General features: G+C 37.8%; 1 protein-coding gene across 1 annotated transcript; it reads left to right on the top strand.

Annotated features, from left to right (window-relative positions):
• Positions 1 to 976: 976 nt before the first annotated feature.
• IMPA1 (inositol monophosphatase 1) lies at positions 977 to 10,900 on the top strand. Its single transcript, XM_021550555.4, has 8 exons — positions 977 to 1,255; positions 2,581 to 2,714; positions 4,542 to 4,646; positions 5,901 to 5,946; positions 6,090 to 6,198; positions 6,944 to 7,052; positions 8,526 to 8,677; positions 9,107 to 10,900. Exons 1-8 carry the CDS (start codon positions 1,193 to 1,195, stop codon positions 9,223 to 9,225), a joined length of 837 nt encoding a protein of 278 aa, XP_021406230.2. The 5' UTR covers positions 977 to 1,192; the 3' UTR covers positions 9,226 to 10,900.
• Positions 10,901 to 16,303: the final 5,403 nt, after the last annotated feature.

Genomic DNA, 16,303 nt, shown 5'->3' with positions numbered 1-16,303 from the left:
TACTTTAAAAAGCAGAAAGCAGGTTTATTCTTGTTTATGAGATGGGAAGGAGGAAATGTGGAATTGCACAGTGACTTGCCCCACACAACAGATTCAGTGAGAATGGAAACTGTCAGTGATGTGGAAAAGACAAAACTAACCCCCTTTGGCCTAGCTGTGCATTAAATTGGCATTGGGGCAATAGGGTAAGACTGCTTCTTTTGGTGTGGTAGACATTTTATGATTATTTTGAGTGTAAAGCAAATTGCAACCCTTGCCCTGTTTAGCCAGATCACCATTTTACATAGGACAGTGAATAATCAGCTGCAATTTGTGAGGACAAAACAAGCCCGCAGTGTTTTGCCTTTACCTGACTGCAAAAAATAGGCTCAAAAGACCACAGGGGGAAAAAAAATGAAACTGGTATCAGTCAGGCTTAGGAGGTTTTTTTCTTCTGTATGATTTTAACTAATATTAAAGATGCTTCAGTTGCACTGCAATTGCTTTAAGAATTTGTTGACTGTGAACTCGCCCTCCATGAGCATTCTAAGGCACTGACACAGGTTCCCACAGATGATGCGGATGCCACCCCTGGAAGGGAGCAAGGCCGGCTGGATGGGGCTCTGAACAACCGGCTCTAGTGGAAGGTATCCCTGGCCACGGCAGAGGGGTATGATCTTTATGATCTTTAAAGCTCCTTGCAACCCAAACCATCCTTTCTATGACTCTATGTTCTATGATAAACTTCAATCGCGTGCTCCATGGGAGAGCATATGCGGTATCTCCGCCGTGCCAAGTCCGATTACTAACAAGAAGTCTCCATCCAAGTCTAATTTCAACACTCCCCGGTGAACTTTGGCAGCGCCGGCGCCGAGGCGGCGCCGCCCGGCCGGGCTCCCTCACGCGCAGGCGCGGGCGCCCCCGAGCGGCGGCGGCGGCGGCGGCGGGCCCGCGGCCTCGCGCGCGGCGCCTGCGCGTGGGCGGGAGCGGCGGCGCTGGGGGCGGGGCGCGCGGCCGCCATTTCGGGCGCCGTGCGGGGCCGCGCGCACGGCCCGCCCCGGGCCGCAGGACGCGCAGCCTGCTTCCTCGTTTGAGCTGTCCCTAAACAGGGGAAGGAAAAAACCTCGGATTTGTACAGAAAAAGGAAGAAAACATGGCATAGTAATTTTTGGTAATAATCTCTCCTCTTGCTAGGCTCTTTATCTCGGGAAAGATGGCAGATCCCTGGCAAGAATGTATGGATTATGCAGTTGGTTTAGCAAGGAAAGCTGGGGAGGTATGTATAAGCTCTTTATAAATAATAAGGTGATTTATTGAGTCTAATATGTATATAGCTTTTGAAGGAGGTTGGTGCTGGAATTTCTTTTGAAGAGTGTTTTATCAAAAACCTAAATGGACAGAATAGTTTGTGATGCTGAAGTGCAAGATTAGAGTGTCTTTTATGTTTGGAACTCGGTTAACTTAAGAAAACAACTGTGCACTTTTCTTTATCTTGGAATCCATTTAAAGACTTAAGAGTAACTTGTTCCCTAAGTTTGATTTAAGAAATAAAATTCAGAATTGTGGTTAACAAAGAGCATTTTGATTTTCACCCTTAAACTACTCTTGTCTGCCTTAGTATTTCACCACCTAAAAGCTGGTGACAGTCTTTTCTTGTGAACACCTCAATCAGCTTTGTACTTTGAACATCTCAACCAACTTTGAGCCTTGTTGATGGCACTCAATACCGTATTGTGTTCTCTCCATCCTTGGAAGTGTCCAAGGCCAGGCTGGACCGAGCTCTGAGTCTGGTCTAGTGAAAGGTGTCCCTGCCCATGGCAGGAGAGCTGGAGCTAGATGGTCTTTTAAGCTCCTTCCACCCCAAACCGATCTGTTTGCTTCTCTTCATGAAGACTGCTTTGCTTCTGAAAATAAGAACCATCCCTTACAGTGGTGATATTTTGCCATATGAGGTTTAAGGTGGCTTAGAACAATAAAAAGTTTGTACATCTTGTCAAAGCCTTAGCACGCGTGGTTACCAAATGTTTTGGTTCTTAGTAGCTCTTCTTAGTATATTTGAAGGCTGTGGCAACCAATCAAGATGGCACATGTAATAATTCAGTCCCCTGGAGCCGCAAAGTCTGTGGAACATTTTCTCTGCAACAACCTCATTAAAGTTTTCCCTCAGAAAATCTGAGTTACAGTAAAATAATTCTATGGGCTGTGAGGCATGGGTTCTTGCTTAAGCTGATACTGGTAGTTTTAAGCTCATAAATGCAGGGTCTGGCTAAAAATACCTGACTTCAGCTCAGTGTTAGGTGTTTTATTCAATTCTGATATTTAAATTTATAAATCTAAAACTTGTCCTTACAAAATGGACTCCAGTCTCATCTATCTGGAGATTCTCCTTTTGTGCTTAGATTTAAAGTCATGTTAAACTCTGTAGGGACTAGAGATGCAAGTTCCAGCTCCTGCAGTTAAATCCAGGTTATGTCACTGCTTGTGTTTTGTGTGTGCACTACAGAAAATTACTGTAAAAATTATGCTTGTTTTTTCAAAAACTAATATTTCCCATATTGTTAACAGTGCAAGATTTTTTTCTATTTGTTTTTGTTTCAACAGATAATCCGTGGAGCACTCAAAGAAGAAATATCTGTTATGACTAAAAGTTCACCTGTAGATCTAGTGACAGAAACTGATCAAAAAGTAGAAAACTTCATTATTTCTTTGATAAAAGAAAAGTATCCTTCTCACAGGTATGGCTTGTTGTATGCTTTTGACAGAAGAAAAGTGGAAAGTTTGTGATTTTGCGTGGTAAAGTCTTACTATAACAGGCATGCTGGCAAGTTGTAGCAATACCTTCGATAAATTAAGTATTTTAGAGTAGTAGTGGGTTGAGGTTTTGCCCAGGTCTGTAGCAACAAAATGAGGTGTCCCCAGGTCTGCAGACATGAGACAAAACTTAGGCTGAAAGTCACTTCCAGTTGAGCCAACTGTAATACGCTTCCTGATTATTGTGTGGGAAAGTCAAAGGTAGCCCCAGGAGACCTGCAACCCAAATTTCTTGTCTGCTTTTGAAACTAGTGTGACTTTGCTGTCTGTGTTGGGTGGGTCCTGTGGAACTGTGTGCCTTTGGCATATCTCATACAATTTTACAACATAACATATCCTTAAAAGAAGATAGGATATTCTTCTGCATGACAGACTGTCATATAACATACTGGTTTTCTTAATTGCCGTTCCCCTTTTTTCCCCCCTTCTTCTGTCCCTCTTTATAGCCCTGTTCCCCACCCCCTGAGAAATGCATTCTTGAAGGGTAATCTGTATGTATTTTGCTTACATGTCTGTCTTTAGCATTTTGTCATAATGGCTCAAGTTTAAAGTCAGTTTACTATTTTTTTCTTTCATTTTCTTGGGGATTTTGTTAGTGTAGCTGTGTATGTCAAATATAAGAAATTTATACAGAACTGGAACAACTGAGGTGGTGCAAAGGTTCAGTAACCAAATTAGTATAAGCATACAGACTTGTGGAATGACATTGAAATAACAGTTTCTGTGACACTGATAAGCATTTCAGAATATATTAGCTTATTTTTACTTTAGGTAACCAATGTCACATTAGACATAATGGTGCTGAACTTCCTAGTGAATTACTCATCCACTCATATTCAGTCTCGTTTTTCTGAAGGTCTGCTGCTTTTTGGAAACATGCTGTTTCTCTCTGATTAGTCATCTTCACTTCGGTAGTTAATCATAAAACTCCCAGTCAATATTAAAGAGATCTCATTTGTTTCCTCACAGCAGTTATTTTCCATGTTTTTGGAGGAAAGCACGTGTTTGCTGCAAACTTTTCATAGGTTGTGTAATATGTGATAAATTGTAACAACCTGCAAAAGTCCTCAAAGAGAATTCCTCCCACTTAGACTCATTCTAATAATTTTGCAGTCTAAAACACTTTCCTGAGCAGCAAAACTTGTGAAATTTGGGGTGCTGTGGCACTATGGGTTCTGGGGTTTAGTACTGTGGCTGAGCATGCACTCACCCATCTTCTTCAGGAGCTCTGGTTTGAGTTTCATCCCTTTATCAATGGTTTTTGTCATGCTTGTAAAACAAAAGCTTTGAGATTAACAACTGACTGTCATATTAGGGTTGAAATCAGTCTTCAAATTTAACAGTTGCTTCAGTGTTCTAACCAGGTACGTAAGACCACAGAGGTGTTCTTCACTGAAAATACAAGGTACAAAATAATGTTGTATAAGCTGAAAGGTGTATACATTCTGGACAAAATTTGATGATGCTGTTACTGGAAAAAAATTATGAAAAATCAATGTTCTGAATGCTAAATTCTGGTTGATATATAAAATTATTTTCTCCGCATATTGTGCTTATCCTTGACATCATAAATATTCATACCAGCTTGGTCAGATATGGTTGGTGCTTTCTGGAGAAATACTCTATTTCTCAGCTTCTTGTGTATGATCACTGGTAGTCAGAGCTTCATCTCACTTTTAAGAATTTCAATGTCAAGGACAATGTTGTAATTCAGACATGTTAAACAATTTCTAAATGTGTTTCTACTGTAGCTTTATCGGCGAGGAATCTGTTGCAGCTGGAGAGGGCAGCATTCTGACAGATAACCCCACATGGATTATAGACCCTATTGATGGAACTACCAACTTTGTACACAGGTCCACCTTTCATTTTTTTTATGTTAGCAACCTCAACTGATTACCCTTTTTTCTTTCTCCAGTTCCATGAAAGGAAAGTTGTTTCTTATTTTTAAAGTGCTTTAAAAAAGATACTATGAACCTGTTAATACTTAAACTTTGCTACTTATTGAGAGCCATTGGGCAGTCTTTACAAGCATTTTAATATTCCTGTGAGTATTGTAATAGTTTTGCTCTGTTACCTACATCAGTTGTTCTATATGAGGTCTATATTTTATAGCAGGGTTCAGCAGCCTTTGGCATGGATTTCAAAGATAGGTGGGCAGATTTCAACAGGAACAGGTTTCAGAATGAGAAGTTGTAGCATCATCAGAAAGGGAATAAAAGCTTCAGGTGCTGATTTCTAAGAATTTTCAAATCCATTGAGATCTGGGAGCCCCAGCTATGAAGGAAAGCAGGATATCACCAGTGATATTTCACACCAAAATGAGGAGGGGATTTAAAAGTAACACGGATAGCCTTTTCCTTACATTTTTTAAATGTCATAGATTTTGGCCCCAGTGAGCTTTTCTGAGTCTGCTTGATTTCAGTTTTGAAATGACTGCCACTATGTGCACAATGGCTTTCAAACACCTTTGAATCCTACTAAACATGTTCAGAAAGTTACAGGAAAAGAACTCATTCTGCTGAATCTACAGGCTTAAAAGTTCGTATTTTTTGCAGAAAAATAAAAGCAAATGTCTAGGAATTGAAAAAAAAAAGTAAAAATTAATTAATTGGTTGTTTGTTTCAAACTTAGACTGAGATGCAATCCACCATGTTTTACATAATCCCACTGTCTTCACCCTTCCTGCATTCTTCAGTATCTGTCTTTGTCATGGCTTTGGTGGAGAAAGGGGAAGTGGTGGTAGAGGTAACATGGTTCTTTTTATGAGACCATTTTGGTCAGCTTGTTCCTTCTGAGAAATATTAGTAGCATAGAGGTTTGTTTGCATTCTTTGGCTATAAAAAACAGTCCCTAGGCTAGGAACAGCTGTAACAGGAATGGCAGCCCCTACTGGGTAGAAAACTTTCTGTTTCAAATGGTAATCAGTGTTGCTGGCTCTATTTTCAGCTAAATCATGCAAATTTCAGAAAACTTGATTCTGTATAGTCCAAGTTTGTTTTTGAAATATGCATTACATTTAGCTGAACACTGTCTTTATTAAGAGTAAGCATGGTAATTAAGGGAATTTAGTATTTCATCATAAATTAGTGAAATGTTTTGTTTTGTAGGTTTCCATTTGTGGCAGTTTCAATTGGCTTTGTTGTAAACAAAAAGGTATACTTTTTATTTTTTTTATATCTATTCAAATTCAAATTAATTGTTTGTTTCTAGTACAACTAAGTTCTGTAATTTCCTATTTCACAGGAAATAGGAATAAAGGGAAAAACCCCTCAAGATATTTTTTCTTTTTCTTGCAGATAGAGTTTGGAATTGTGTATAGTTGTATAGAAGACAAAATGTATACTGCCAGAAAAGGAAAAGGTGCATTTTGCAATGGTCAGAAACTTCAAGTATCAGGCCAAGAAGGTAAGCTGAACTGAGTAGCTTTTTTATAGGAATTACCAGATTGCAAGTGAGACAAGAGATATTTGGGACCTGGATATATTAGTATTTCTTCGCTCATAGTTTTGTTTTGCAAGACTTTCTTTGGCTGTCTAGTTTTGAGAAACGCGTTTTATGTTCTCTTTGATGCATATGATGTGATCTGTGTTGAGAAAAACCTTTTATGTTCTCTTTGATGCATATTATGTGATTTGGGCAAAATCAGGACTCGACAATTGAAGATTTTCTTTCCCATATATTGTCGTTCTGTTAGTTTGTTTCTTTGTTTTTAATTCCCTGTATGTCTGCAATCTGTTGGAGATTTTTCTTTAAACAAATCTGCCAAACAATTCAGCTTCTCCCAGGTGTGACCTATTGATTTAAGTCAGTACCACTCTTCCATGCTTACAACCCTACATCAAGTAAAATTAATGCTTCAAATAACATCTTCAAGTATCTCAAGACTGTTTTAAATTTTATAGCAATAGAATTCTATATAGTACTGGCACTGATTAAAGTGTATGCACAGTTGGAGCAGATCATACTTCCTGTATTTTTTTCTTGCAATTTTCCAAATAATAATAGATTTTTATGTTTGATGTATGTAGTATTTTATTAAGATATCTCCCTTGTATTCAGTCTTGCAAGAAAGCAATGAAGTAAACTCTGCTAGTTACTGTGACTATTTAAGTTGTGCTGTTGGAAGAGTGAGGTTTTGTTTCTTTTCCAGACATTACAAAATCCCTTTTAGTGACAGAATTGGGGTCAAATCGTGATCCAGAGGCTATAAAAATAATTCTTTCTAATATGGAAAGACTTCTCAGTATTCCTATTCATGGGTAAGATGCTTTCTATTTTTATATATATTTATATATACTGACAGTGGTAAATATGATAATTTTTAGAGCTTTGATTGCAACACGTTAAATATGAAATGATTTAAATGTTTCTGTCTGGTAGCTTCCACAGAGAAGCTGTGTTTAACTTTTTCAACCTGAGACATGCAGAAGAGAGCCCTAACAATCAGTGTTGAGAAACAAAACATGTTTGGGCTTGCAGGACTACAAAGTGTTGTATTTACTAGTTTAAAAAATTAAATACAATTTTGTGCCTTTTTTTTTTTGCCCGCCTAGATAAAACTGGATGAACAGAAGCTATATAACATTTCTTAATTTCCTTTCCTTGTAGTAATGAAAATTGTTTTATATATATAAGACAAAAGTAGGTCTCCCTTTCCTCTTTGAAAACCATACAATTTTGATTTGTCTGAGTAGTTTAAATTGTCCATAAACTGCTCTTATTTTGGTTGCATTCCCTGCTTTTTCTCCTCCAGATGAGCAAAGGTCTACATTTCCACAAACCATCTTGTATAAAGTTGGTTTCAGTAGACAGTTTTTTGTTACTCAACCCTATCTGTCTTTCTGATCTAGCAAGTTTTATGCTAAGATTCTCAGGATTCTTGTTTTGACACTTAACACATAGCATAAATTATTTAACAACATCAGAAGACTTTTTGAAAGTAGCAAAAAATCTAAGATGTAAGTAGGAAATACATGTTAGATGTGTTGCGAATTCAACTTAGCAAGTGTGACTTGTATAAAAAATTGTAGTTATTTCAATTAACAGTAGACTGTAAATTGTACATTAAATTACATCAGTAAACTGTACATTAAATTGTGACTGATAGCAGCTAAACTATTGCAAGAAGCAACCTAACTCCAATCTCAAACTATTGTTTACATATAAAATGCCCAAGTACATTGACATTTCCAAAAGAAACTGGATTTTGTGACACAAGGGTTTGATGGAAGTTATCCAGACCAAATTTATGCTATGTAATTTGTTTTTTATGACTACTGTTAGAGGGTTTGGCAAGTCAGATGTTTACTGAGCATCAGCAGAGAAACTGAAAAAAAAAAAAAAAAAAGAGTTTTCAGCACTGAAAAGTGTACACTTTCCTTGAATTCTGCTATTCAAAGAGCAGAATAGACTGTTACTGTTTACTGTTTCATGGGAAGTTATCTTCCATAATAGGTACATAAGGAATCATTTAAGATGTGTTTAAACAAAAATTTATTTACAGAATTTGTAAATGTAATTTCTAGAAATTTGCTGTATTTTGAAATTCTTCAAGCTATTTAAGCAACACTTTGTTCCCATTTTTTTATATTTCACTGCAGCATTTCATCATGCCTGCCCTAGTTCAGTTCACTTCCATCATGAAATTTCTGTGTTCTCTGTGTTGTCTGTTACACACACTGTAACTTTTTTGCAAACTCTTTTCAGTTAAAACATCTTTGTATCTCTTTTAGGATTAGAGCTGTTGGTACAGCAGCTGTGAACATGTGCCTTGTGGCAACTGGTGGAGCTGATGCCTATTACGAAATGGGGATTCACTGCTGGGATATGGCCGGAGCTGGAATCATTATTACTGAAGCTGGTGGAGTACTGCTGGATGTAACAGGTAAATACATGGGCCTGCACAATACTTCTTTGTCCTTTTAAATGGCTAATAGGGAACAAAATATAGCTGAAATGAGAAGGCAAGAAGTTCTTTTCAGTCCTCTTTCCAAGCTACCACTGCTGAGCAGTTCCCAACCCCTTAATAGATGAAGAACGGGTTAATTGTATGCTCTTAAGCAAGAAGAAAAGCTTTACTCCCTTGGCTGGACTTCTGGAAAAGTGAAAAAAGACAGTAAACATACACTGAAGAGAATTTAAATGCAGCTCATATGAGTTACCTGTTATGTTAAATGTATTTTTGTCCAGAGGAAAAATTTGGTCCTAAATAATAATGTATAATTTACACTCAATTTTTTCAGTGCTTATTTTCATACCAACTTTTAATTTTTTTTTAATATAAACTGGTTGCTTTGTTTGCTTTGCTGTCTAGGTGGACCATTTGATTTGATGTCTCGAAGAATAATTGCAGCAAGTAGTCAAGCTATCGGAGAGAGAATAGCCAAAGCACTTCAAGTAATTCCTCTTAGAAGAGATGATGCAACCAACTGAACACCAAAGCTGCACCATAAATGTCCTTATCTAATGTTGTCTCATTTTCCCACATGGTGATCTTCTGCCTTGAATAGATGGTAGTCTTTCAGTACTGGTGTGGCTGCTAAGTAGAGCTTTGAGATTGAACAGCATTTTAAGCAAGCTTTAACTGTGGAGTATTTTATTTAACATCACAATTAGATAAAAATCTAGGAAAATAAGCAAAATATGCAACTAGTATTTTCAAGTACTATACTGGAACACATAGCAAGAGATTCTTTGATGTATAGATAAATAGAGATCTCTAGTTCTGTAAGTGACAAAAACAAAACCCACTGTCCTAACACCACATCACCACATCTGATCCTGAACCCAAAAAGATGAAGGCATTACTGTTTATCCATTCTTTGTCTGGTCTCCAGTGTATCCATTTCCTTACCTCATTGCACTTTTTGTTGAGATGGTTCACACATTTCCAAACCTCTTGGTTGCTTGTGGTTTTGGCTACAATTTAAAGCCTTTATTATTTATTGGTTTTGTAGTCCTCATTCTACCTTTCCAATGGTAGATGGACACAATCTCTTCTTTAGCCTCATATGTGGCCAGTACATTTGCAAATCCATTACAATTTTGAAAATAAGTTATTGTGCCAGAAAATATGTTCATCTTCCAGAATTAAGTTCTGAGCACACCTATCACCAAATGTACTTACTTGAAATTAAGATGCAGTATAATTTACATTTTGTTAACTGTGATTGGGTTTCTTCATCGATGAGAGTGCTTCAAAGTCTAAGGCATCATTAAATCCAAGACAATTTTTAGTACTTCAGCTGGCAAAAAAAAAAAAAAAGCCCATAGCCAATATTTTTACATAACTTTATAATTTTTCATAAAAATAAAAGCTACAAAAGCAGTGACCAACCAGGACCAGGTTTCCATTGTGTTTTACAGAATGTACACAGAGGAACATATATACCTGAACCTAAAGGGTTTATAAATTAAGAATTATTAGTGATTTAATTCTAGATGTCAGTTGTTGTAAACTTTGAAAATTGTACCAGTTCTCTGCATTTTTGTATTTAAGATTGTTAAAGCATCGGTGCACTAGATGATAATTAATGCACTTTAAAAAAAAATATGTCAGGTTTTTAGACTGATTTTTTTTTTGTGTGTGTGTTTGTTTAAAAAGAAAGTTAAGTCATTGGTTACTTAGTTAAGAAGCAGCAGTGCTTTGGAAAACCTGATTTTTTGTACTGCTGTCCCACTATTTTTACTTTGAAAAATGGTATATTGATATTTCATCAGATTGCATATTTTAAATGTCAGGTTTTTATATCAGTTGATTTTTGCAAATTTTTCAGAAACACTTAATTTTTAGATGTATCTAATGCCAGATGATTATTGTTAACAAGGTCAGCCTCCTATTTAAAAGTCTTCCCAAAAAGCCAGACTTAAAATTACTTTGCTTTTTAAATTCCTGTTGAGAAGGATATAAACCTTTTGAGCATTTCACTGTAACTTTATTGCTGTACACAATACATGTGGGATCGTTGTTATTTTTGAAATGTCTACTGTACCATTTCTGTGGCTTTTGAATAACAAAATCTGCATAACTTTATTTGTGAAATGGAGATACGTCTAAAAAGTACTTAAGATGGGAGAAGATGTTAGAAATAAATACACTTTAGCAGCAGTGGCTTTAGCTGTGTTTCCTTAGTATTCATCAGGTCCAGTGCTGTGACGCATCAAGCTGGATCTGTGGGCCTCAAACTGTTGGAGTTGAACACCACTTCTTGGCCTTTGATGTGCACAGATCATAAAGTGTTGTGCCTTTAGATGTAGGATTATGTGTGCACCTCCAGTTGGGTTTTGGAGCAAATATTTCAACTTATTCCAGTGAGATCATGGTTCATTAATCATCTCCAATCTCAAACTTCAGACTTAAACTTTATGGGTTATCTTGCCAGTCATTTGTCTTAGAGGTCTATCAGCTGGTTGAAGCATGTGGCTTTCTCATTGTTAGGTTTCCCAATAATGTTATCTGAGGAAAATATTTTTATGATTTTCTTATCTTGACCCTCTTCACTCTATTTGTGTTGGAAACTAGCCATTTTGCTAAACATTATCATCTCAGATACCTCTTCAATATGTGCCCACTTCTTTTGTCATGTGAAAGGACACTGAAATGTAATTATTGAGTTTAAAGACATTTCATCTCTGATCTGGTCAGTAATTTAGCAAGTTTTTGTAATAAAACAAGTTGAGATTGCTTTGTATTCAAAATCCTTCTGAGACTTACATATGAGGTAGTCCCTGAGTGTTCAAAACTATTAGAGGTGGTTTTGTTGCTTTGAAAGATGGAGTGGCAGAATTAATCCTCTTAGATTTTTAAAAATAATTTTAGGATAAAATTATATATCTACAAGATAGCTCTTGCTGGGCAATGAGACAATTGGGTAGGAAGGGCAGTTACCACAGATTGAACAGACGAAGTGTCAAATTAAGGTCATGAATATTCCTCATGAAGGATCAACTATACAGGAAAGTTTGTTGCATAGGTTTTTAGTGAATAATGCAGGACTTCAGCTGGAAAATTCCACTGTGGTTTGAAATCAGCTCTGAGTGAAGAACACTCAAAATTTACAGGTGCAAGAGGATCAAGTGGACAGAGTCAGCAACTGGAGCAAGTGAAAAAAATTTTTAAAACTACTACTGGAAATTAGAGAACTATATAAGCAAATTTAACCAGTCCCTTTACCTTTACTTTGAGTATTTAAGTGGTAAATATTGTCACTACAGTTACTACAGAGTCTACTGCTCTACAAAGGTCTTCAGGGGAGGGAACTGATTTTTACTCTAAACCTAAAACAAGTAGTACTGCAAAATAGGTAATAGTGACTTCTAGCACTGCTGTACATGCAGGAGCCTTCATCTACTGTCCTGGCAATGATCCGTCACTGGCCCTCTCCATTTATTGATTTGCTGATAATTTGTGATTGTTTCCTGTGACAGCCTGCAGGGCTTTGCTCTAGCTGCAAAGCAGAGGATTCCAGTAGATGTAATCCTGCAGAGCTCTTCCCAGTGTGAAATATTGCTATAGTCACAAAAGGCTTCAGGCTCTTGTCCAGCCCCCTCTATAGCCCTGCAGAAAATCCCTCCTCTGCCTCCCTCCCCATTCTGGAATATGAACTCTCCCTCATATCTGTGGGATAAAGCTGTGGTTTAATTTTGCTTAGTCTAATGTCCATGCGAACTAGGCATTCTGACTAGATATAAAATGTCATCTTGTGGCCGTGGTATTTAAGCATTTTAAATAAGGAACATCTCTTCCTGTGGTTCTTCCCATCTTCTCAAAGCCAGCTGCTGATTCATTTCTATTCATTACCTGTGAGGGAGGTAATTTCTTCCTTCACCAGTCTTATCCTGTTGCTACAGCTCTGGCAAGCAACTCTCAAACAGCACACTGGTTTTGGATCTACAGCAGCTGGAATGGCTGCCTTTATTTGCACAAACTCCAGGCATCACAAGGATGTCAATGATGTGACACCTCAGGAGTGTCAGCCAGATCTCTTGGATGGCAAAATCTGTTCCACTTCTGGATTACTGCTTGTCCAGCACCAAGAGCAACATTGAGTGGAGTCTGTCACATCATTCTCCAGTTTGTACAATTTTCACACAAAGATCTGCAACTTCTTAAAGATCAGTGGGAGCTACTGAAATGTCCTCTGTGCCCATTATCTGCTGTCTGCCTACTAAAACAACAGAACAAAACAAAATCAAAAGAAAATCTGACACACTTCAAAGCCCTGTGCAGCATTTGGAACAAACAAATTGGAGGACTGCGCTCAGCCGAGAGCACATTATGGCACTGTATGAAAGAGCTACGAACTCCTGCCTGTTTGAGGAGGAGAATGGATTAAAGAATGGAATGCTCTCTTACAAAGCAAAGCAGAGCTAAATTTCTAGCACAATTCAAGCTGTTAAGACACTAAAACTAATGATGTGTGTACATCCTGTTCCAGAAGCTTATAGGCTCTTTTGATGACTGATGCCTGCAATACAATGTGGCATACTTACTCTTGGTTCGCACAATTCCAGTGATGACTTTTACAGAGGTGATTCTCTCTATACTAAAGTTGCTTTAGTTGAAAATTGGGCTTTCTGTACTCCCATTAAAGTGGAAGGAAAAAAGGAAGAAAATGTAATAGCAATGGCTGTGCCACAGCATTTTAATGGTAAACCAGCCTCCCCTTTTCATGCAGTGGAAAATTAAGGTCTATGTTTTGTTATGTCACTCCTTATCTCAGCGGAGACTACGTTTACAACCATGCGAATCACTTTATTTAGAAGTGGTTGTACTGCAAATACTTGAGAAATCATTTCACAGGAGCTCTTCCTCAGCTTTCTGGGTGGTATCTTGCTCTGCTGCTGTGCCGGGAGAGGCGGTTCCGTGCTGTTTATCCTGCCTGTGGCCGCAGGCGGAGCGCGGTCCCGGGGAAGATGCACGAACGCGCAGAGCCGCGCCCCTCACCGCTCCCGGCACAGCACTAGATGGCAGCCGGAGCCAGGGAAACACCGGGAGACCCAGGGCTCCTTTGCTTTAGAGACCATTCCCTTGCCCACGCCTCCCTTCCGCCCTTCCTTCTGCTCCCTGCAGTTATTGTTGGATAAATGAGAGCTATTCAGAAGAATTATGCCAAATTTTTTTTTGAGGACTTTAGCTCTGGTTTTTTGTGACTTCAGAAGAAGTGTGAAATAGTACTTGTACCACAGAGTTAATGTTCCCTCCTTTTCAATGTATGTTGTAGATTGTGGTATCAATCACAAAAGATCACAAATCTAAACTCTAAAATAAGATAAAAACATACAAGTCATTAGATTATACTGCATTTAAGGTTGTAGTAATTTCCCCCTGTAATTTTTATTGTCATAAATTAGGACATGGCTTTTTAAAAGCTTTTCTTTAAGCCTGCCAGATAATCTTCTAGGCACAAATGTATTAATCTTGTATGCAGATACAGCCTTGAAACAACAAACCCAGATGCAAATAAGGAGATCTCTATGAGTTTTGAGATAAAACTGTTATATTTTCCAAAGAGAAAACAAGCTCAATATTTTGCCTCCAAATGCATTGTGATGATGTAAAGGAACAATAGTGGCTGTCTGCATTTTACCTGTATAATAGTATGTATATTCAGACTATATTTTTCAGGATCTGCTCAAGCATGGACAGGTAACACATCTGCTTATTTCAAGGTTTCACAGGTCTCTGTGCTGCATCCTGTAAAGAGTTTGTTTGTATTTATGACCTTGCCTACGAAGGCAATGTCCTAGATGTTAAGTGCATTACTGACAAAGAGTTCACTGTTTATCTCAGTGTGGCTGTTGAGAGGTACTGCTTCCCACAAAAGACTTTTCACAGGGAAAGGCTTTCCTGCCCTCCGTGTAACATGTCTGGAGGTGCCCTGCCAGGGCACACCACACAGAACATGCCCAGCATAAGGACACTGCCAAGCACATCTCCACAGGCTGTTGGGAGGCCCCAAGGTACTCTGCTTCCTAAGAGCAAGTAGTGAAAGAAGAGATATTTCTTGTACTATCTGCAATGCCCTTTAATACAGGTCAGGGTGAATTAAAATAAGTAACTCTAGTGGGGATCAGGATGGTGTATATTTATGGTGTTGTAAGACAGCTACACTGTCCTTCCTTGCCCAGTTACAAATTTCCCTTTGGACAAGAGAAAAGCTCCTAATGCTGTTTCTGGCACTGGGGCTCTTGGCCAAGGACAAGCAGTTGTAGATAGAGGGTTCCAGCTAGATATGTCTATGGGACCTGGGGATTGCTGTGGTGTTGGATCTTGGGGAAGGAAGGAGAGAGACTTGGCCAGAATAGGCCAACAGCAGCAGGGACAGGAGGTCCTACTTTGGTACCACCTTATATTAGTACCTGCAGGGAATATTTCTAATTTTAGAAATGTCATTCTTTTCCAGCTCTCATAACAAACAAGTATCATGACATCTATAGAGGTATATAGAAAACCTCTGTAGGGATTTTCAATTTTCTATAATTTCTCCAGAATAAAACAAGTAAATTCAGGTGTAAAAGTTCATCAGGATTACTTTATTTATTATTAATGGTATAAACCTCCACTTCACTGGATGTTTGCATTGGCCTATTGTAGGCAAACAATTACCTCACTACTGAAAGGTAAAAATAATAAAAACACCCTTTATTTCTGCTTCATTATACTTGAAATTGTGGTTACAGTTCTCCACAGTCCTCCAGCAAAACACATTTAAAAGAGAGTAATGGTTAATATTATTAGAAATTTCTGTTTCAATATTTATTTAGTTGTAATTAGCAATGTAATAGCTTTGTAAAAGTAAATTTTCCCCCACTTCATCTGTGCACCTCATTCAGCTAACTATGTTGAAATGGAATTCATAATGACAAACTGTCATAGCAGAGGGAGATAAAAAGCATTGCTTCTGTAGGCACTGAGATGTTAATAACAGTTTCCACTGAAAGGAAGTGCAAGCCTGGACATAATGATTCCCATCAACAGTCATTTTGTGTGGCTGACAATGAAAAACACTGCTGTTCTGTCAAATTAATCAATTAGTAGAGAAAATATGTTTTCCACAGTAGACATTCCTGTTCAGTTAACTTCTCCTATCTTTTATTTAAGTGTCATGGGAAATTAATAACTAGTAGTTATTAGCCAGAAGTTATTAGTCAGAAGAATTTCTTTCTGCCAGTCGTACCTGCCAACTGCTAAGCTTAATACTTGAGATTTTAGGAAATGCTACTCCAATTCTATATTCAGTTAGTTCCTCCACTTCAGCAGATTCTGTTACTAGTGTTTATTTCTTCTTCCCAAAGTTTTCATTGCAATCTTTAGTGCATCTCAACTGAAGTCAAGTGGATTATATCTTCTTGTTAATCCAGAGTAGAGAGTTGATTGTCTAGGGGGTTTTGCTTGTTTGTGTTTTGTTGTTTTTTTTATTCTCCTGTTGTTATTTTGATTTGTTTATTTTTTTAATTTAAATGAAATAATTATGGACAAAATATTCAAAGGATTGGAAGCAGAGAGAGA

Source organism: Lonchura striata, chromosome 2 (assembly GCF_050655825.1).
Source record: "Lonchura striata isolate lonStrDom1 chromosome 2, ASM5065582v1, whole genome shotgun sequence".
Lineage (NCBI taxonomy): Eukaryota > Metazoa > Chordata > Aves > Passeriformes > Estrildidae > Lonchura > Lonchura striata.
This window is presented reverse-complemented; position numbering and strand designations above follow the sequence as displayed.

Bases quoted from the DNA above. Each gene is read 5' to 3' on its own strand.
- IMPA1 (XM_021550555.4), top strand. From the start codon at position 1,193: ATGGCAGATCCCTGGCAAGAATGTATGGATTATGCAGTTGGTTTAGCA. The intron at 2,715-4,541 runs GTATGGCTTGTT...TTTCTACTGTAG, and splicing joins GAAAAGTATCCTTCTCACAG to CTTTATCGGCGAGGAATCTG. The intron at 4,647-5,900 runs GTCCACCTTTCA...TTTGTTTTGTAG, and splicing joins ACTACCAACTTTGTACACAG to GTTTCCATTTGTGGCAGTTT.